Source organism: Nasonia vitripennis, chromosome 1 (assembly GCF_009193385.2).
Source record: "Nasonia vitripennis strain AsymCx chromosome 1, Nvit_psr_1.1, whole genome shotgun sequence".
Taxonomy (NCBI): domain Eukaryota; kingdom Metazoa; phylum Arthropoda; class Insecta; order Hymenoptera; family Pteromalidae; genus Nasonia; species Nasonia vitripennis.
The window spans coordinates 27,921,751-27,943,680 of record NC_045757.1 but is presented as its reverse complement, the minus strand read 5'-3'; the positions used below and the strand labels follow the sequence as shown (position 1 = coordinate 27,943,680).

Here is a 21,930-nt window from a genome sequence, read left to right as displayed (position 1 = left end):
ATTTTAGCATTGAATTCGCCTAATACTATTCTTGTGTCGTAAGACGCGAACTGGTCGATTACCTGCTCTAAAGTTTCGTAATAGAGATCCTTAGCTTCTTCTTCTTTGTCCTCCGTAGGACAGTGTACATTAATAAATACATATCTACACCATTCACCTTCGATAATGATGTACGAAAGCCTATCATTGACGGATTTGAAACTTTTAACCGAATGTATGATGCTTTTGTTTACGAGAAATCCGGTGCCTAGAGATCCCCCACTCCCGGCCCCATACAGGTACGTGGAGTTACCCGATGCTAGTACTCCGCCATCTGGCCACCGCGATTCCTGTATTGCTACCAAATCTAGATTGTACCTATCAGCTTCCTTTACGAGTTCTTTAAACGCACCTGCTCTGTATAGACTGCGAACATTCCAAGTTCCGACCCTTAAGACCCTTTTGGTTCGGATTTGATTTTTTTGAGCCATGATGTTATGTTAAACCCGCGCGCTTCGGATCCTGTTCCGATCGCAGGTGAGTCCACCGTTCTAGAGGTGATAACCCCCATACATCTCTAGAACTAAGTATGAGAGCTTTCCGACTTTGACGAGGACAGTGTCAATTCGTCGTCAGACACACTACGGTTTCATTCTCGCATCCTAACGCCCCCCTGCAAGGCTGGCATCGTTACCGCGTAAGACCAGGTGACGAATCATTCTACACATCCCCTTTCGGGGCAGTTGTCATCGCTCCCGCATCCTCCTCGGCAGCAGGATTTTTTGTAATGTGTGATGAAAGAGATAGATTGAGAGATAAGAGATAATGTGAAGTGTTTTTGTTGTTGTGGTGCTTGCGTAGTGTTTCTAGATGAATGCGTTCGACAGTGTGGGCTCATCACACCCACGCCTGTTTCTATCGGCTGTCCGCGGCTGCTTATTCAATTTATTCTCAGCTAACCTCTTTCTCAGGGGCTGTTCCTCTATCCGCAACCTAAGGACGCGCTGTGTAGTGGTGATAGGCACCCACCCGTCCGATCTGGACGACAACGCCCAAGACCCGCTTAGGGTAGCGGCATTGTAACAGGAATTCTGGTGTTAAAATGTAAAAAAACAGTAATTGTTATAGGGGTAGAATATTTGCGGACGACGTCTAGCAATTTCAACAGAATAGAATAAAATGCACAACGCATTTAGTAAACAGCAATACAGCAATAATAATCTTTTTCTTAACACGTGTATGAAAAAGACCCGTTTCCATGCCTCTAAAGTGAATGGCAAACTGCTCATATCGAGCGTGCGGGAGGGAATCATTCCCTCCCGCTACTCATAAACACTCAAAAACACTCACAAATAATCAAATTTTTGAAAAATATTGATATTTTTTGAAAGAGTGGTTTACGACTCAAAATGCGCAACTTACCATTCACTCTATATGCATGAAAACGGGTCTTGACAGGCACTTGTCAAAAAAAGTACAGTGTGCAACAAGGGGGGAAGGGCAATTTCTCCCCCCCCCCCCAGTTGCACAATATACTATTTGATTATTTAACTAACCTATACCTAAGTTTTCAACTTAGGAAGGTTTGAGGCATTCATATTTATTATTTTCATATTATATTAATGAAACAATTAATAACCTGATACGAATATTATTCAAATCTGAAACAATAACGATGATAATAATTAATTTATGCACTAATCAATGTTCCCCAAAATATACCCGAATTCGTTGTAAACTAAAATCAGTTTTAGAGGAAATCGACGGAGCATTTCGAATTGAAGATGAAATCGATAGTATCTTCATTACCAAGTAGCGTGTTATTAATATTCAGTCGTAAATCAAAGTTCGACTTTATATCTGCGCCAAGCATATGTTTGAATGTTTTACCAGAACTAATGAATCGGCTCATATTATACTAAGGTATTCTCCAAATTATGGCATAACTAGTAAATTTAATGGGTTATCATACTTCAGTATAAAATTCAGACCATCGATTTTCATACTGTGTTGTATCCTCCCGCCTATTAACTGTACAATTCTACGAATAACCATTACGCGGATAATAAATACATATCTTCATTAAGGAAATTCATCGCAAAATTCACCCAGCTATAAGAGGCAATTTATAGTCCAAACAGACAAATTATACATATCAAACTGTGAAATCCATTTCCCGAGATAAACCGTAAAACCAAAGTTCCCCCAACGCGCATCCATCAAAAGTCAATCCATTAAACGACCCCAGCCCGATTTTAAATCAACAATCACTTCGAATAAATTAACTCCGTATACTCGCCCCGACAAACTTTTGATTTATGTACACCTATAAGTGCCACTGCAGCATCCCTTGGTAATCCGGCCTCTTATTCACGCGGTAATCCACATCTTGGATATCCCCCCACCCCTTAAATATGAAAAAAAGCTAAGGCTACTTCGTGGTGTCATATCGAATTATAAAGCGGGAAAACTCAATTCCCTGTCGAAGCGGGAGAAAAGAGCGTACCTGAGACGGGAAATAAAGGGAGGCGAACACATATGACACGTATAGTCGAAGAAGTGCGACGTATGCGGGTAATACGATATTATCGTGTCGCCGTTGCGATAAATCGACGCCCGTACAACGGATCCTCCCCCAGGCTTTGGAAGATGATTTACACATTTTACAGTAGCTCGGCTCTGCAATTACGCTGTCGTCAGACGTTGATTTCTTACTTAGTCGATGCTGCTGGTTGTTTAAGTTTGATGACTACCTGGTAGGTTGAGACTTTTTACATGGGGATTTAGTTTGAATAAGTGATTGGTTATAATATGCATAAATGTGCAAAAGCTTGTGGAAGGCTTCGCATGTACTTTCGTACTGGATGTTTTGTTTATCATTATTTGTATTTTAAAATGATTCAATCTTTTGTGTTATAATCAGAGTTATAATTTTGTTCTAATACTAAAAGAAGTCCCAAGAATTTGGGATACTTCTGATGATTTATTCCTTCCAGTAAATATTTCCAAACATGTTATACAGTTTGTTTTTCACACCTGGAATGCCAAGCTATGATCGAGCTTTTTTATGTGATACTTGTAATACCTTTTGTTTCTGTCATAACTCTTGAATAGACTGACACTGTACACCTGGGAAGTGTAATCATTTTTCTTACAAAAATGTTTTACGAGAAAAAGGGATGGTGAATACATCTGTTTCATAGCTAATATATTTTATTTAGCCTTAAAAAGTATAAAGCATAATTCGGAGCGATAAATTCAGGGTAAATCCTTCTATGCGGGCTAAATGGATCGTAACCCGCTATGTAGCGCAAAAAAGGTCTTTTCATGTAATTATATTAAATGCGCGTAATAAAACAAGTGGACCATATCTTTTAAAGAAACGTATATCAGAGATTATATTGTAATATGTTATGTGCATGTGACCTCCAAAGAATTATATGATTGACAGAATTTATAATTAAATTTTGTATTTCGAAAATCAAGTACCACGAAAAAATTCATACAAGCTGCACGAAACATCTCATCCTGGGGGTTGCCCTATGAATTTTTTGAAAAATTAACGTAAATTTAAACAAAACTTCAAGCTTGTGAGCTGCGAGAAGAGGTGCGAGGCCAGGGGGCAACGCTCGGGGGAAAGAACCCTCTCGCTCTTTTCCCGTACAGTGGAAACGACCAAAACTCCTTGTACTTATTTGATAGCGTAAAAAAACGAACAAGTTCTATTGCAAAAAGTTTATATGAGATTTTTTTTAGACTTGAAGGTTGAACTTTATAATCTCATTTTTTGCATTAGGGCTTTATAAAACGCGATATAGATTGATAAATTCTTTTCACACAAAATTACAACTGAAATTGACACTATGCAAAGAATACATCTATAGCTTCTGATAATTAATTTTTCTACTTTCAGACTGAACAATTCACAGTTTTGTGGCTGCTGTTTTCTGTGATCGTTGTTGGCAACACATCAGTGCTGGTAGGTTTAATATTCGGCAAAAGAAGAAAGTCGCGGATGAACTTCTTCATAAAGCAGCTGGCATTTGCAGGTAATATCCTCTCTTTCCTCTCTTAAAAAAATGATGGCCTTTGTTGTGAAGCATTTAATACGCGATTCTGATGAGGTGTTTAAAATGAAATGTGGAAACCTTGATAATAAATAAAATATATGTAATATAACTAGCAAGAAATTTTAGTAACAATTAATCATTACCAAGAGTGTGTAGTATTACAACATGTGTATTGAAAAGTGGCACCCTAACCCTATTTGAAGTAATAATAAAGTGTGTGAATATTATTTAGTTTTTTTTTTAATGTCAGTGAGAAGTTCAATTAAAAGAATAAAGAGTTTGAAGATATACTGTGTCTCTGTGCCCAAAGTCGCCCTCGGTGAGGTTTGAGAGGTGAATTTAAAGAAAAGTTCAGTACCGAGTCAGTAAGTTTAAGTCTATCATTATACAATGCTCTTTGAATTGTAAAAAGTCTACTAGACAACTAAAATATGGCACTGCCACTTCCTATATTACCTAGAAATATGTAACCTAGATGATTCTGATTTAACTGTTTTCGTTCATATTTTCACATCCAGGCTCATGCGAATTTTTTAATGGAGCAGGTCAAATTTATCTTATAGCCAGTTACGCAAAAACTACTATCTTTAGTACATTGTATTTCTGGTTTCTAGCATATTTTTACATGGAGAAAGTGATAAATGTTTTGGCTTTTTTGTCAAGGTATTAGGTAATTAGAATTTTGACTTTTAACAGTTGTGAGAGATTTTGAGACCGATACCTGTTTTTCCATTTTTGCATTTATTCTCATTCAAAAACTAACAGGTCTAGAGAGCTCATATTTTGCATATAGATTTCTTTTGTGATTGTGAAAAGATATTTAAAGTTGAATTAACGTTAACTGAAATACTTTTATGTTCGACTCCGACACTGATGTGAATGCAAACTCATGCTATACGACTAAATAATTATCATGGGTGTTGTAGTCGAACACAAAAGTATTTTAGTTAACGTTGATTCAACTTTAAATATCTTTCCACAATCACAAAAGAAATCTACATGCAAAATATGAGCTTTCTAGACCTGTTAGTTTTAGAATGAGAAAAAATGCAAAAATGGAGTAACAGGTATCGGTCTCAAAATCTCTCACAACTGTTAAAAGTCAAAATTCTAATTAATGCCTTGACAAAAAAGCTAAAATACTTATCACTTTCTTCATGTATAAATACACTGGAAACCAGAAATATTGTATTGTGCTAGAGATGGTAGTTTCTGTGTAACTGTCTATAAGCAAAATTTGATACGTTAAATTAAAAAATTCATATGGGCCTCGATGTGAAAATATGAATGAAAACAGTTAAATCATAATCATGTAGGTTACATGTTTTCTAGGTAGCATAGTAAGTATATGTGTAAAATTTCAGTTGTATAGCTTTTTTATAATGGAAATAAATGGCATTGTAATGATAGACAAACCCACTGACTCTTATACTGAACTTTTCCTCAAATTCACTATTCAAACCAATGATGACAACATTGAGCATTATTAATATATTTATTAAAAAATAGTTTTGAGGGATTTAGTAACATGTTACATGCTTATAAAATATTAGCAGACGTTAGTGTGCCGCCCAACACTTATGGTAGATTTTCTACCAGTGTCATTATACAGAGATAGAATCAAAAGCGCGCCTTCATTCCTAGTGTTAATTAAATTTGAAATGATAAGTATTCAAGTGTGTAAACTTATACAGTAATTAGGTTACATCAATTGATTGAAAGTATATAGTCAAATATTTATCCATACTCTACTCTGAAGAAAACTAATTTTACAAAAGTATGAAAAGATTTTTACACTTTTTAAATTCGCTCATTCGATTTTTTGGGATGACCTATAACGAACACTTACATATAATATAGCTATATGTTTTGACCTTTTCATTAACTTTTGATGAAAGTTAAATTAAAATTTAAAATATGATCTGTCCCTGATCAGAACGTGGGTGTTATAAAAGGAGATATTTCCCTATTCCCGTGACTGATTTCACATAATTAATTATAACTTAACCAGAGATGAAAAATTATAATTTGTTGATATACATAATTTGCTATCGTTGTATAATAAATAGAGCTTATAAATCATAGTCCTATACCTATTATATTACCTATCGGTAAAGATAAATACGATCATAGATGCAGTTCCAATGTATACGTAATTTGCACGAATATGCAGTACTAATCACAAAATAGTCTCCTAACTCTCGAGTAAATTAGTCACTCGGGGCATCACTTTGTTTCTGAATATATAGGTATATACACCACAGAATCGTTCAAATCCTGTACCAATAGACAGCGCATGTTCCCTTATTAATTATCCCCGAAGCCAATGAAGCAGTAAATTCCCAACGCGGCTTGATTAATAAAGCCCGGTAATTCGTGTAAGTGCATTCGGTAATTCTTCAGTCTACTCGTCTCGCAGCATAACGTCTCGAAGCACTCTTCCAGCGCCGGTGAACTGAACGCCAGCAGAGGTCCCCATTGTGCCGTAAGGTTTTCTCTTCGTTTCTTACTTCGTCGTCGTCCTGTGGCACGTCTCTCCGTGTGTGTATATGTATATACACATGCTGCGGCTATTGTTCCTTGCGTGCGTTGGCGGATGTATATAACGTCGCGAGGAGCGACTGCATAAAAGCCGAAGGAGAGAATAGGACGAGAAGGGCGAGACGGGATCGCGCGAGCTTTTTCGAGAGCAACGCGGATTGTAATGCAGATACACCCATCTGATACGTATGCGTCGAGACGTTTCGCGCGCTTTTCTTCGGGCTGCGCAGAGAGTGATTTTGTGGATTTGCTCGATATTTTTTGCTGTCGCACGCGCGAAACCGATCCGCCCTGCGAAGCGAGATTTTATTCCTGTGTATACTGCGCGCGATCGGGAGAGATTTATTCGTGAGACTATTAAGTTTCCGTTGCAATGTATAATCCTTTAGCAGCGATGTTTATGTAGACGGGTAGAAAAATCGGTAGACTCTCGTGCACGTGCGGCTGTTGAATTTTCTTTGCAGTTTGTATTTTTCGAGCGATTTCGGTGCTTTTAATCCGTCAATTTTTTTCTTCGATGGTGAGTATAAACGATGGCTATTTTTCGCGCTCTAATATTAAAAGACATTTCTATCTCCTCAGAGCGCATTGTTCGGCATATCATATACCGCTCGAGTACCTCTCGGATTGCAACAAATCGAAGACAATCCTCCCATTATACGGGAAAATTCTCAAAAATATGTGTGCTCCAGCAAAGACAGGACACGGTCAGAGTGCTCGATAGAGATAACGGGAAACGAGACGCGGTCCGAGAAGTAAGAAAAATACGCGTTGTACGTCAAGGATTTACCGGTGAATACAGTGTGGCTTAGCGCACTCGAGGGTGAAAGTCGGGGCTATACATGCGGATACGTATAAGCTGAGCGCGGGTATCAGTTTCAGAGGGTACGTCTCTTTTTTGTATAGCTTCTTATACCGGCGGCAACGCGATGATTCTTATTTATAGCGAAGTTTTTCTCGCTTTGTTCCGAAAGCATGCAATGTGACGTTTGAAGTAAATATTGTTTGGTCCAGACGTTTTCTCGACTCGTACGATATCGCTCGGATGTGCGACGCGAGATCGAAGCTGAAAAAATATGATGTACCTAACATGGATTTTTGATTTGGTCAATTTAGTACATACTGATAATATTTTACTGTATTGTATTTGGTTAAAATTTTAGCTTCAAGGTAACGCGAAAAAAAATGTATCAAGTCACTCCGCCCACACATTGGCGAACCATCTGAACATTGCGATCCAACCCCGACTCGCTGTATATCTCGTTTCCTCGCGATCGCCGTAAAAACTTAGTTTCCCGAAGTTGGTCAGTCGTATAGCGAAATACAGCACACGTCCCAACAGTCTCCGGGCGTTAAAATATTTTTTCACGGAAAACTCGGAACGTCGCGAGATCGAGCGACGCGATAAAACCTACGGGGAATTTGGATTCCGCGCAATCGCGCTTTACGAGGGTCAATCAGCCGATAGTCGTTAAAGTCACGCATACTCAGAATAGAGAGAGAGAGAGAGAGAGAGAGAGAGAGAGAGAGAGAGAGAGAGAGAGAGAGAGACGTTTCGCTCTTTTAAGGACCGGCACATGCACGAGTGCGAAAGTAATAAAACAACTTGCGTATTAATTGGAGCTGGCCGAGTATTAACCGCAGGGCTCTGAATTGTACGGAAGAAAAGTTCGTACATCGCTTTAATCAGCTTGGAGAATGTACACGGACGGGATAATTACGCTTTTAATTATGTAGCGAGTGTATCGGTGCGGAATTTCAACAGTTTTACTCGTCGTAAATTACGGAATTTTGCAAAACCGCGGTGTTATAAATTGCGGACGACTACTTACTTTTACCCGGGCGACAACGGTTTAAAATTTATGCGCATTTTAGGTGCCTTTGCGCGTGTAAAGCAGATTCGGTTGCGGCTACTGTTACGCGTCGAATTTGCTTTTTGAAAGATGTTCGCAGCAGTTCCAATTTATTGCGTTAAAGAGAATTCAGTGTTATTACTCCTCGCTATATAGTGGTACGTGAGCATAGCGATTTAAATTACTATCATTAAGATTATACAGTTGATATTTAGTGTGGTTTATTAATTGCTGTATTATTATTCGGTAACGCGTTAATATGATTTTTAACATCGGTATTCATAGGGATAAGAAAAAAAGGAGTGCTCCCTTCTAGCTTATTTTATTGCTTCCTCCTAGAGGAAGTTTTGTAATAGTAAAATTTTGAGTTTCGTCAAAACTTCTAGAAAATACTTTTTGGTGTGTTAGAAGTTCAAATCACGTGTTTTTAGAAAATGTCCGTATGGATGTGTGTGTGTGTGTATACCGTAATATTTCTGGAACTACTCCGTTAATATCATTAAAATTTGACATGCATGTATATTTTTGGATTCTGAATTCGGGAAAACATTTATTTTTTATTTTTCTAACTATTTTTTTTATGGCCAATTTTTGATTTTTGAAAAACACTATTTTGCGTTTTTTTCAATCATCCCATTTTTACAAACAATTCAGCTAATATGCATTTGAAAGAGAATAAAATTACCTACTTTTCCCCGTTTGGTCCTCGGGGTCGACCGCTTTGTTCGGCAGATTAAATGAAAAAGGTGATTTTTAAAAAAAATTCATATCTCTGAAATTAAACATCATAAACTCATGAAAAAAAATCATGTCGATGGATCACGTGTCAAACTATATCCCATTAAAATGTCAAGTTATTTGACTACTTATTTTTTCAGTAAAAAATCAAAAACTGGAAAAAATGTGTTTTTTGTGCCTCGATTACGGAAGTAAAAAGGCTTTATTGCATTTGAGATTTTGGGAAAAAGTAGATATTTTATGTGTCTTGGCTAAGTTCATTACGCAGCTTTCAAACCCCTATGGTTCTTAAGATATCAAGGTTTCAATTTTTTTTTGAAAATTTTTTGATTCCTCATATCTTCAAAACAATGCAGTCAAATGCTTCAAAATTTTATTTGATGATTAACCATAAAAAAGCTATTTGCTGCTAAAATTTTTAACGATTTCGTCGAGCGGTTCTCAAGTAAAGAGTTAAAATGTAAAAACTGATTTTTCTCAAAACTTTTTCTTCCTCTTATAGGGGTGTCGTTGCACGTCGTTAAAGTTCCTCCCTATGAATTGTCCCTATGCAACATGTTTTGAGAGTAGAATTATATGGCACAATATATATTTGTTTTTTTATAGTAAAATTATACGTAAGTTTTTTTAGATTACAATCTTATTCTCTTAATACGATAACTTTATTTTTACAGAGTTATCCTTTCATCAATCTCTTCTTTTTCGCGATTTTGAGAGATTTTGATCGGATTTTTCTGATTATTATATATATTTTGCTATAAGAAAATTGCTCCTACAGCAAAATAATTAAGCTTTGAAATATTTAAAATAGCATTCACATACTGTATTTTCAAACAATATTTTATTTATTGGGACAATAAATTTCGTTGGAGGAAGCTACGTAATTCTGAAGAACCCCGATTGGGCTTTGCTTTTTTGATCAAAAATTATTTCGAAATTAAACTCGTGTAAAAGTATTGAAATCTATATACTAACAAACTTATATCACAAAAGTGCGAAACAAGAAATTCATTAATAAAGCATACAAAACCTATTTAAAACGTTACATAAGTATTCAATGAAAAATCAATCAAACAGTCTAAAAAAAATTGTTTAGTCGCAACCTTTATACCTATAATCATAAAAAACTTTCATTTTATAGCTGAAAAAAAAACATCGAGTTAATCAAGATTGCACGCAGCAATAAATTCCTTACAGCCCTGATCCACTTTGATCAACGCGCGGTCTGAGGCCCGCATCGAAAAAGCACCCCATAAACGACGAGGCAAAGCTGCAGCAGCCGAATCGCGAACGAGTACTTAAAAAAAAAGCCGGCAACAATCAAACGCCGGTGCCGTATTCCCTAGCGATCGCACGAAAATAGTTCTCGCCCTCTCTAAAAGTCTCCCCAATTTCACGCGCAGTAGCCAGGCGCGTTTCGACGAAGCGCGCGAATGACAGCTCGACTGCATTATCGTCAATTTGGATCGAAATAAAGCCACGGGGATTACAGCCGTATACGCGTCGTTGGGACAGTCTCTTGTACCCGGGGCTAATTAAATTTAAATTGAATTTTAAGCGCTCGCGCGATTTAACGCGCGCCAAGAGGTGAAGATCCTCTTGACTTGGCTCTCTCTCTCTCTCTCTCTCTCGCTCTCTCTCTCTCTCTCTCTCTCTTGCGGGTCATGTGTAGAGGGACCTGTTCGTGAATGGAATCACTGAGACTGTGAGTGAGAGGTGTCCTTTACGTTTTTCGAGAAAGTTTAAAGTTGCTCTTTTTCGAGGTGTTCTTGTTTGTAAGAGAAGAGAAGACAATGGTTACACAAAAGACAATAGACGATTGCTCGGAGGTAATGTTGTACGAAAGTTTTTACAATGCACGACGCTGCACCCCTTGGCAGAGATAATTTTTAGTTAACGACAACATAATGCTGGGAGCTTGCGCGCTCGCTGCAAATGAACTTTTCAATCGCGATAGAGCTTTTATAACGGCACCGATGCCATTACGATAAATTCGGCATCGTAAACATGGGTATCGATAAGAAAATTGATTCGACGACCTGCGGCCATTAAAAAGATAGTCATCTGCGAAATTAAATTGTGTATTGAGACGGGTAATAATTATGGTATCGTGGTAAACTCAGCTCGTATAATAAAAATAAGAGGAAAAAACACGTGATTTCAGAGTAATTTTAATACTCGGTATGGATGTTTTTTTATGGTTTATTACGAGTATTTTTTTCAGATTTGCATACGACAAATTTTATGAAATGTTCCGGTGCAGTGATTTGCGTTATTTTAATACCTTTTATATTTCAATGCTATATAACGTCGCACGTTTTTAGCTTTTATTTGGAAATCGATATTCCAGTTTCAATAAATAAGTTTGTTCGTCGTAAAGCTTTTTTGCTTCCTCCTAGAGGAAGTTTTGTAATAGTAAAATTTTGAGTTTCGTCAAAACTTCTAGAAAATACTTTTTGGTGTGTTAGAAGTTCAAATCACGTGTTTTTAGAAAATGTCCGTATGGATGTGTGTGTGTGTGTGTATACCGTAATATTTCTGGAACTACTCCGTTAATATCATTAAAATTTGACATGCATGTATATTTTTGGATTCTGAATTCGGGAAAACATTTATTTTTTATTTTTCTAACTATTTTTTTTATGGCCAATTTTTGATTTTTGAAAAACACTATTTTGCGTTTTTTTCAATCATCCCATCGTTACAAACAATTCAGCTAATATGCATTTGAAAGAGAATAAAATTATCTACTTTTCCCCGTTTGGTCCTCGGGATCGACCGCTTTGTTCGGCAGATTAAATGAAAAAGGTGATTTTTTAAAAAATTCATATCTCTGAAATTAAACATCATAAACTCACGAAAAAAAATCATATCGATGGATCACGTGTCAAACTATATCCCATTAAAATGTCAAGTTATTTGACTACTTATTTTTTCAGTAAAAAATCAAAAACTGGAAAAAATGAGTTTTTTTTTGTGCCTCGATTACGGAAGTAAAAAGGCTTTATTGCATTTGAGATTTTGGGAAAAAGTAGATATTTTATGTGTCTTGGCTAAGTTCATTGCGTAGCTTTCAAACCCCTATGGTTCTTAAGATATCAAGGTTTCAATTTTTTTTTGAAAATTGTTTGATTCCTCATATCTCCAAAACAATGCAGTCAAATGCTTCAAAATTTTATTTGATGATTAACCATAAAAAAGCTATTTGCTGCTAAAATTTTTAACGATTTCGTCGAGCGGTTCTCAAGTAAAGAGTTAAAATGTAAAAACTGATTTTTCTCAAAACTTTTTCTTTCTCTTATAGGGGTGTCGTTGCACGTCGTTAAAGTCCCTCCCTATTAATTTATGTCAAACTATACACTAGTTTTATTATTGTAAGTTTCAGTATGATTATGTATAATTAAAGAGGAATGGGAATGAGTCGTTGGGTTTTTGAAATAAGAAACACATCAATTTCGGCGAAAATTGAGCGGAAAAAAAGCAATTTGAGGCGATACATAAAGTTTCATGACAATGAAAAACAAACATACAGAACATGTGGTAAACAAGTGCGTAATCTATATACACATGAGCAAGATGTGCACTCTTCTAAAAGAATGAGGTGCGAAAAGTGTACAAAATATATAAGGAGTGGATCAATGAAACGGCACGTTGCTACTTGTGGTTCAGTTTGTCCCATTTGTGATCGAAAATTTACGTCTAAGAGATATTTGACGCAACATATTAATCACAAACATTGACATATTGTAAAATATTAATAATACAATTGAAATATAAATAAAACTTTTCTTTTGTAGTTGCCCTGTACTCAATATTTTGTATTATTTTTTAATTGCTCCTTCAGCAAAATAATAGAGATTGAAAATATTTAAAAAAGCATTAACATTGTATGTTTAAATAATATTTTATCTATTGGAACTATAATTTTAGTTGGAGGAAGCTACGTGCCAATGAATTGGCAGCCGTTTTTTATTTTAATTATAGTGCCCTGATGCAACCAACTTTTCAATTGAAAATTGGCAGACGTCAGTGAAAGTTTTTGAGCCTGTATTGCAAATCAATCAGAAAGGAAATGCTCAACTTTTAACTTTTTGAATATAATGAGAAATATTTTTATGTAGAAAAAAACATCATTGCTAAAAACTATACAATAAAAATTCGTATGGAACGCATCATTGTACAAATAAGTACATACACGTCTACGGAATTGCTATACCAGGCATACACGGCGCAATTACAGAAGCGCAATAATTGATAGCCGGCGCATCAATGATATTTATGTGTACCTCCGTGGGAGGATAACAGGATATCGGCTAGACGAAACTGCTGTCCTAATAAAGACGAATGCTTGCCTGTTGCAGATTTAATGGTGGGTTTAATATCAGTCCTGACGGATATCGTATGGCGATCGACGGTCGCCTGGTACGCCGGTAACGTCGCCTGCAAGATAATCAGGTTCATGCAGGTCGTCGTCACCTACAGCTCTACCTACGTCCTCGTCGCCCTTTCCATTGACAGATACGACGCGATAACACGACCGATGAACTTCTCCAGGAGCTGTGAGTATCTAAGCCAGTTCTTTTATTTTCTCGCTGCATCCTTGCTCCGACGGGGGAATTATTGTTTTACGGCCCCCCTACACGTTTTATGATTGAGGTTTACGGTCGATGCGCGGAATTGATGTGTTTGCCGAGTGGAAGAGTACCGGCCGAGCTGTATATTTACAGATGTGGATCTTTGCAGGGAAATCGAAGTGCTGATGCTTTTTTTGAGGGTGACCCAGTATCAGTCGATCTGAATTTATCTTACTTACTGTAAGATAATAATGCATTTGACGTAATGTACAATCATATTTTCGACTTTGAAAAAGATGTACAAATGGCATTGGGTGCCCGGCAGGCTATAACTTTCGATCTCCATAAAAGTTGCGAAGCTTCGAGGGCATCAGTCGTAGGACACTTCGTCAATACAGGACTTTTCGGGTTCGGCTCGACAGCGACGTCGCTGAGTAATCACTTTCGCTTCTCGCCGTGAAAGAGACCCGATGAACTTTCTGCTTCTGATGGGTAGTCGCTCTAAATCAGTTGAGGAGCCTTCGGTAATTCGTTTTCTGCACTTTCTAACAAAAATCATCAGCCGGAAGCATGATGGATGGAACTGAAAATCATTTTCAATAAACGTCCCCTCCTATTTTTTAGTTTGCGAACTTTTCAAAAGTGTCGAAGATGATAAAAAACTTGCTCCTTTTGGGAAGCAAAAACATCGTTCAGTAAAGAACCCTTTCGTCGGAAAGCAGAGCGAACCTTCTTCAAAATCTCGGAATAATTCGAACACTCCGATTCTAAAATTCAAAAAATCCAACTCGCGTCTCCGCGATCCCGCGACAAAAAAAAACTCGAAAATCTCGCCGCAGGCATCTCCTTACAATCCGGCACATCTCATCTGTTTTTTTCGTCTCCGTCCCACGGACTCACCGTATATACGCGACCGACGACGCGACGAATGTCGTCCTCTGCCATTGCTCCGGGCGACCCTCGTAAAATTTCTCGGGTTGAATAATCCGCTTGGTATCTTTACGCGTGCAGTCGACAGCTATTTCGCGTATATTTTTCGCCGAGCTCTGCCGTCGCCGTCGCGGTGTCGTCGATCTCTCTCTCTCTCTCTCTCTCTCTCTCTCACTCTCTTACTCTCTTATTTTTTTGTTTCAAATTTTTTTCACGCCGATGGCGCTTTACGTTCTTTATTAAATTTCGGCGCGTATATAATTCCGCCCGCTGATCCGCGGTCGGAATTTTTACGATAGAGCGCGGTGTTATTGGATTTTCGCTTCAACGATTGATTTATGCGTGCGTTGCTGCATTCTTCTTGCGGACAGATATCGTGTTTTTGATAAATAAAGTGTGCTATTTTTTATTTAAATAATTGATCTGCTTCGCGATTTGCGTACCTTTTGATAACGACGGTTTTGTTGACCTTTATATCGACGATCGAACAGAATCACTTCGGCAAATTTTATTGTATCCTTTAAAGGTAATCGAATACATATCAGATTATGCCTTTCGTTTCGCTCCATGTCATGTTCGAATGAAAAATCGAGCTTTTCAATCAGTTTTTCGCGCTTTTCCGACTTCGGTATACACCTTCGGTTGATGTTTGATGAAACGAAAACATTTTCAAATCAATAGGGTGCAGAGCGAGGGCTCTGGTCACAGCTGCCTGGAGCATCTCCGTACTTTTCAGCGTGCCGATAATTTTCCTCTACGAGGAGAGAATAGTCGAGGTACGTATATGAGCGTGTGTGTATGAACAATGCTTCGACTTACCCCAAGTAATTGCAAAATATCGCGGGAACAATGGCTGTTGTTATTTCACTTTTGCTTGTCGATAAACTCATTTGTCGCGCCTTGTACAGTATAACATTCTCAGTTGTTCGGCAAAGATATGTTAAAGAAAATTTTTTGAACTATTTTAAAAAATTTGAGAGAAAGCTTGAGCTTCTCCGCGAATGAAATAGTAAACGAACTCGGGCTTCCGCTTAATCCGAAACGTTCTTTGAAAACTTTAAACCGATCTTTTCGAGTAAATCCGCGTTAGCGGATGGAGAAACAGATTAGAAATTGGAGATTTATAGCGATTATAGAATCTGCCATTAAAAGTCTTAATTCTTCTCCACGATACAGGGTAAAAATCAGTGCTGGATAGAGTTGGGCTCACCGGCGAACTGGCGCATCTATATGACCGTGGTCTGCTTGACGCTGTTCATCATACCGGCCATTATAATCGGCGGTTGCTACATGGTCATCGTCTGGACGATATGGTCGCAGAGCAGCGCGCTGAGGCACGATCCCACGAGGGACACGAGAAGAGCGTCGTCTCGAGGCCTCATTCCCAGAGCCAAAATCAAAACGGTCAAGATGACGTTCGTCATTGTGTTCGGTGAGTCTTTGTTTGTTCTATAATATACTATCACTCGTGCGTAGGAGGAAAATATTCAAAGTTTTACGGTTGATGAGTTTCGCGTTCGTGAGGTTTCCGCGAATTATATTTCGCAAGAATTTTTTCATAAATTTGTTGCGAGAAATGCGCTTCTGGAAAAGCGTGGGAAAGGATGCTTCCACGAAGAAGCATGCGCAGTATAAAAAACGTGTTCTACATGTTTCTACGTTGAATGCAACCCGTACGAACACTTCGATTCAATCAAAAGTATACAGCTAGAATTTGTTTATCAATTTTTGAACAAAATCTCGGAAGAATGTCAATTTATACAACGCAATACCATATATACCCCAAAAGTAACATACGCCACGCTGCCGAGATTTTTCCAACACACTAATAAAAGCATCATCGACAGCCCATCGATATAAGGCGCGGCGATTGCGGAAGCGTTTTTCTCCCCCCAAGCGTCTTATATACAGCCCCGCAGCAATCGCACTCGTCTCTGCAGCGCTTTTTGAGTCGTCTAAACTCCCCGAAATCCGATCCGCTCATATGGCGCGAGAACCCGGAAAGAGAAAAGCTCCTTTTGTTCGCCTGCGGGCTCTTCTCTCTTCCGGGCGCGAATTTTTCAGCTGACGACGTTTCCCGCCCCGCACTTTTGACGAGCTGTACATAAATTTCCTGACGCTACGCACTATATTATAAACGTGTTACGTGATACGCAGGAGAAGTTATATTTCGAGGATTGCCGAAGCTTTACGACAGGGAGTTTATTATAAGGAAGCTATTCCGAGTGAGCTTTTGTGCGCAAGCTATTGTAGCAGCGCAAGATATTTGACCGGAGGCTTCATACAGTGTGCTTTTGCTTATACGTGAAGTGTCTTTTTGTTGGAAAGCTTCGTTTACATTTACATTTGTTGCTTTTCAATACGAGATAATTCGGAGTTCGTATGATTATTTTAGCTGCGTCGGTATAAGCAAAAATGGATTTATGTTATAAAAGTAAATGGAACCCACGCGCGATTATTATTTTATTTGTTTATTTGCACGAATATAATTACATTCGCACAAGAGCTTACGGTTGCTTGAGAATAATATTGCGTGGAAAATTTTTGTGGAAACGTTTTAAAATTTTCAGCGTTATTTACACATTCGTGATTCGAATTAACGCGCGAGGAATTTCTTCATCGGTTTTGCGGCTCTAACAAATACGCGACGAGACAGTCGTTTCATCCAACGAACCGTAACAAAAATCGCGCAGTATAAAGCAGATCATTGTTCTTTTTGTTTTTACGCGCTTTTCATCGCTAAATAGCAACGATTTCGTGATCCAGTCGCGATTATATGAGGTAAAGAAGAAAACAATGCTTTTCTCGCTGCAACTTCGTGCAACAATAAAAGAGCTCCGGCGGCGGGGTACATTAGGAGTTAAAGAGAGAAAAAAGGCATTTGGAAGAGCGTTTAAAACTCGCGCGAACTGCGCTAAATCATCTTCGCGTTTCGCGGACTCTCTCACACGCTATAAGGCGTAACCGTAAAATCCCGCAAGTGAATTAAAAGTCTCGTAAAGCCCGAGCGCGATGAGAAAGCTAAAACGGCATCGTTCCTTGCTTATGAGTCGTCGTCGATTATTCTGTAGTTAATTATCAAAAGTTATTTACTGTCGCGACTGAAAAATCGTTTAAAGCTTAATTAATTTTCGCAGCGTGCTTTGATTCGATGAAAAAAACCTGATGCTAGACTAACGCGAATCGTATACTCTAAAATACTGTAATTATGATTATTAAGCTTTTAACAATTTGTATACAGCTTATATATTCATTAATATATTGATTTGATTTATAAATTGTCGAATTGAAATGAAACAATAAGTGAGGCATCAATGATAATCATTCAAGTCCTTGTCTTCATTTTAATCAACAAATTTATATTGGCATCAGATATTGCAGATCAAGATTGCATTACAGCGCCTTCGATCGTCTATACACCCAAATAATGTATCTGTACTGCAGTAACGATAATATACGCGTGATATAACAGACGAATACGATGACACATACCTATACTATGAGAAAGCCATTAATGAAGTAATTAAGAAAATATGGATTGGTTGAATACGTCCTGGAGTCTATGCGCATGACAGCCAGTATAGGTCGCGTGCGTCAGTGAACGCTTTGAATTTTCGAGTGTAGGAACTGCGCGACGCTTCGTATATGAGCTTTTGATATACTATTCTGCGCAATACGCATAAATGAGAAACGCACGCGTGAGTTCTAAATAGATCCTGGAATATACTCGATTTGAATAACAATTGCATAGCACAAGGCGCTAAATTGGAAGATTCTTGGAATCTCATCGCGAATCATGGATCTTCGTGTGCTTTACTCTACTGGACTGCAGAAAAAGGGGTGTAGGTGATTTTCCATTCTTAAGTATCAAATTATTTTTTTCATTTATTATTACCTGGATCTGACTTCTTAGTGAACTTGCTTTTATGTCTGAGTTATTCATAATTTTATATTCTATTCATGATGTAACAAATTCAGAAATTTCAATAATTTTTTCATAAATAAACTTCATGGTTCATTAAGTGTTGAATTATCAAAACGTCATTATAAAATAGAAAAAAAATTAAAAAGGAATACAAACAAAATTAAGATTAACGACACCTTCGTACAGTTTATAAGATATTGCTGATTATGCAAGTGACAGTGACGGATGTAAGCGTCTGAATGATTTTAATTCATTGTATTTTTATCTCTTAATCATTTATAGCTGCACAGTGCGTGAGTTCACATCTATACTGTTAGACATTTGAGTTTAAATTTTAAGTTAAAAAATGGAAATAACTGACAAAGTAGCTGTTGTAAATGGTGGGTTAGGTGTAATCGGTTCTGCAACTGTCAAATACTTACTAACGAATGGAGCCAAGGTATTAATCATTAAATATTGTTATCACGAATTAAATTGTTCATCTTGATCTAGTATTTTTGTATATCACATAATAGACAAGTCAATAAAATTTTTAGTATGTTGCTATACTGGATGTACATGAAAGCCATAGCGACGTTGTGATAAACAGAATTAAAGAATTAGAAACCGAACTTGGAAAAGGAAAATTTACATATTACGCTTGTGATGTCACCAAAGTGCATAATTTTACAAGTAAATCTACTTATCAAAATTTTAATTAAGCCATGTTTATAACGATATAGTACTAACATTTTCTTTGTGATCTTATATTGTTTCAAGCAAGTCATCCAACAGCAAAATCATGTCGATATACTTATCAACTGTGCTGGATTTCTTAATGATCGACAAATTGACTTGACGATCGACACTAATTTTATAAGTATTATAATACTGTATATTATATTAATTATGTAGTTTTTAGTATTTTTACATTATTTAAAATCAATTGATTTAATCTTCACTGCAAATATCGACGATTAAATATTGTATTGTATTGCTTCATCTTGCAGTCCATATAACTCACATGTAAAATACAACAGTCGAGCTTGTTCAATAAAATACATGTGATCAATGTTAATCACAATAAATAATTATAGAAAGCAACAGTCAACTGCACGCTGGTAGCGATCGATCACATGGGAAATCACAAGGGTGGAAAAGGTGGTGTAGTGGCAAACATCGCTTCGATTGTGGGTCTCATGATAACTCCAGCCGCACCTATCTATGCTGCTACGAAACACGACATTATTTCTTTCGTCAAGTCAATGGAGGTAATTTTATGTTTGATCAAACTTTATGACAAAAATTTTGTGACATCATTTTTATCTTGTATTTGAGGGACATAACGAAACATTGGGCGTACGCGTAGTTTGCATATGCCCTCACCTCACGGATACCAGCATGGTAGCCAATCTGGAAGAAAAAAACCTCCTGTTAGACTTTTGCAAGGACTTAATCCACGAATCATATAAAACAATGAAGCAGAAGTAATTAACAATAATTTTTACTCAATTAAAAATGGCCCGTTATTAAAGAGTCATATTATCTTCTTGCAGACCAGAAACCGTTGCATCGGCTATAATATAAATCATCAAAAAGGGAAACCTGGGGCTGTTTGGATAACAGAGAAGGATGAGCAGCCGTACGCAGTTAGAGCGGACACTGACATTAGAAAATTGCGAGAAGAAATATGATAATGTTATCGGAACGCAAAGTATCATAACGAAGTGACTTAATTGTAAAGCCGAGTAAAAAAAGCTTTGTTTGGCGAGTAGTTTATTATCTCTTTGATTCAATTATCGTTTTAGAATAAAAAATTATACGTTCATTAAATTTATCTTATCACATATCAGATGGCGTTTTGGATTGACCATTCATCGTCTGGAAAGACTTTGAGCATGTTCTCGTGGCATCGTTGAATAAAATTCCGAAAAGATCTGACTTCTTACTGTTATCCGTTCGCTCCACTCGAAAATAACATTATACTTCCAAAACCATACCCAAATCAACAAAAATATACGTAAGATCCAGACCGCAGCAATAAACCCATAATCACTTCATTCCCAGCACTCGCTCATATAACACATCCATCCATTCACATTTCGCGCAAAACCACTTATCGCTCTTTCATCAAACGCGTTCCCGCACGTAACGGCATAAATACACATGAACTGGCGAAAAGAGCTTCGTCAGAAAAAGAAGCGTATATACCTATATACGCACAAGCCGCATCGCTCCAACACGAAATTTCGCACTTGCGGGCTCTACCCTTAATAAGCCCTCCCAATAATCCAGCCCCTCATTAAGATCCTCGGCTCGTTCGCAGAATTACTCGAATTCGCTCGAAACTTGCTTGCGTCAGTGGTATTTTTCGAGTTCAGTAGCGTTGGCCCGCCTGACGAAAGCTTAAGTACACATACACATGTATACACGAACAAGTGCGAGCGAAGGTGAAGAGGAGGAGAAAGGCAATCGTAAAGCAGGCCGTTTAACGAGGAAAAAAAGCAGCCCGGGGAGAGCTCTCGTATGCGATCGTAATTCGTCCAGTCTGACGGAGGATGCTGCTTAGTTTCGCGATTTCTGCGATTATGGCCTGTGATATAGGGGAAATGCGACTCGGGGGATTGTGGAAATGACGATTTTAATGGGTGTATCTTATGGGAATGTATTGTGGTTTATATGAGAGGTAACAAAGGCAATTTTTATTTACTTTATTTTGTTTGCTTACGTAGTTTTTTTTTTTTTAAGAATATTCAAAACCGTCAAGGTTCAAATGAATGCCACGATTAATTTTAATTAACTAGGAATGAAGGCGCGCGAAGCGCGCTCCTTATTCTATCTATGTCTAATAACCCTGGTAGAAAAAACAACATAAGTTTTGGGTACACTAATTTCTGCTAATATTTTTACCATATTACCTACCATATGTTACCATATTCTGTAATACTTTTAATATAAATATATTAACAACGCCCAAAGTCGTTGTCGTTAAGGTCTGAGAAGTGAATTTGAAGAAAAGTTCAGTAGAAGAGTCAGTGAGTATAAGCCTATTATTACAACCCTATTCATTTGCATTGTAAAAAAGCTAGGCAATTGAAATTTTACACAGATACTTGATATGCTACCTATAAAAACATGTAATCCAGATGATTTTAATTTAACTGTTTTCATTCATATTTTCACATTGAGGCACATGTGAATTTTTTAATTTGGCGGGTCACATTTTGCTTATAGGCAATTACGCAGTAAATACTATCTCTAGCACATTGTATTTTTGGTTTTCAGTTTGGTTTTCAGTATTTTTACATGAAGAAAGTGATAAATATTTTGCCTTTCTTGTC

The 21,930-nt window shown here is 37.4% G+C and overlaps 2 protein-coding genes and 1 long non-coding RNA gene across 5 annotated transcripts in view; 2 read left to right on the top strand and 1 right to left on the bottom strand.

Annotated features, from left to right (window-relative positions):
• The window catches only part of LOC116738556, a 67,949-nt gene that overhangs the window by 22,615 nt on the left and 23,404 nt on the right, over window positions 1-21,930 (bottom strand). The window lies entirely within an intron of this gene.
• Window positions 1-21,930, top strand: part of LOC100118259 (cardioacceleratory peptide receptor) — an 82,903-nt gene that overhangs the window by 50,756 nt on the left and 10,217 nt on the right. For all 3 annotated transcript variants that reach the window (XM_031921056.2, XM_016988835.3, XM_031921057.2), the window contains exons 4-7: window positions 3,893-4,028; window positions 13,543-13,740; window positions 15,367-15,461; window positions 15,862-16,117. In XM_031921056.2, coding sequence (XP_031776916.1) covers window positions 3,893-4,028; window positions 13,543-13,740; window positions 15,367-15,461; window positions 15,862-16,117 — 685 coding nt within the window. The remainder of the gene's footprint in view (window positions 1-3,892; window positions 4,029-13,542; window positions 13,741-15,366; window positions 15,462-15,861; window positions 16,118-21,930) is intronic.
• LOC116738555 (alcohol dehydrogenase 1-like) lies at window positions 18,772-20,915 on the top strand. Its single transcript, XM_032598828.1, has 5 exons — window positions 18,772-19,049; window positions 19,147-19,282; window positions 19,370-19,860; window positions 19,928-20,076; window positions 20,146-20,915. The coding sequence occupies exons 3-5, from the start codon at window positions 19,726-19,728 to the stop codon at window positions 20,174-20,176; spliced, it is 315 nt and encodes a 104-aa protein (XP_032454719.1). The 5' UTR covers window positions 18,772-19,049; window positions 19,147-19,282; window positions 19,370-19,725; the 3' UTR covers window positions 20,177-20,915.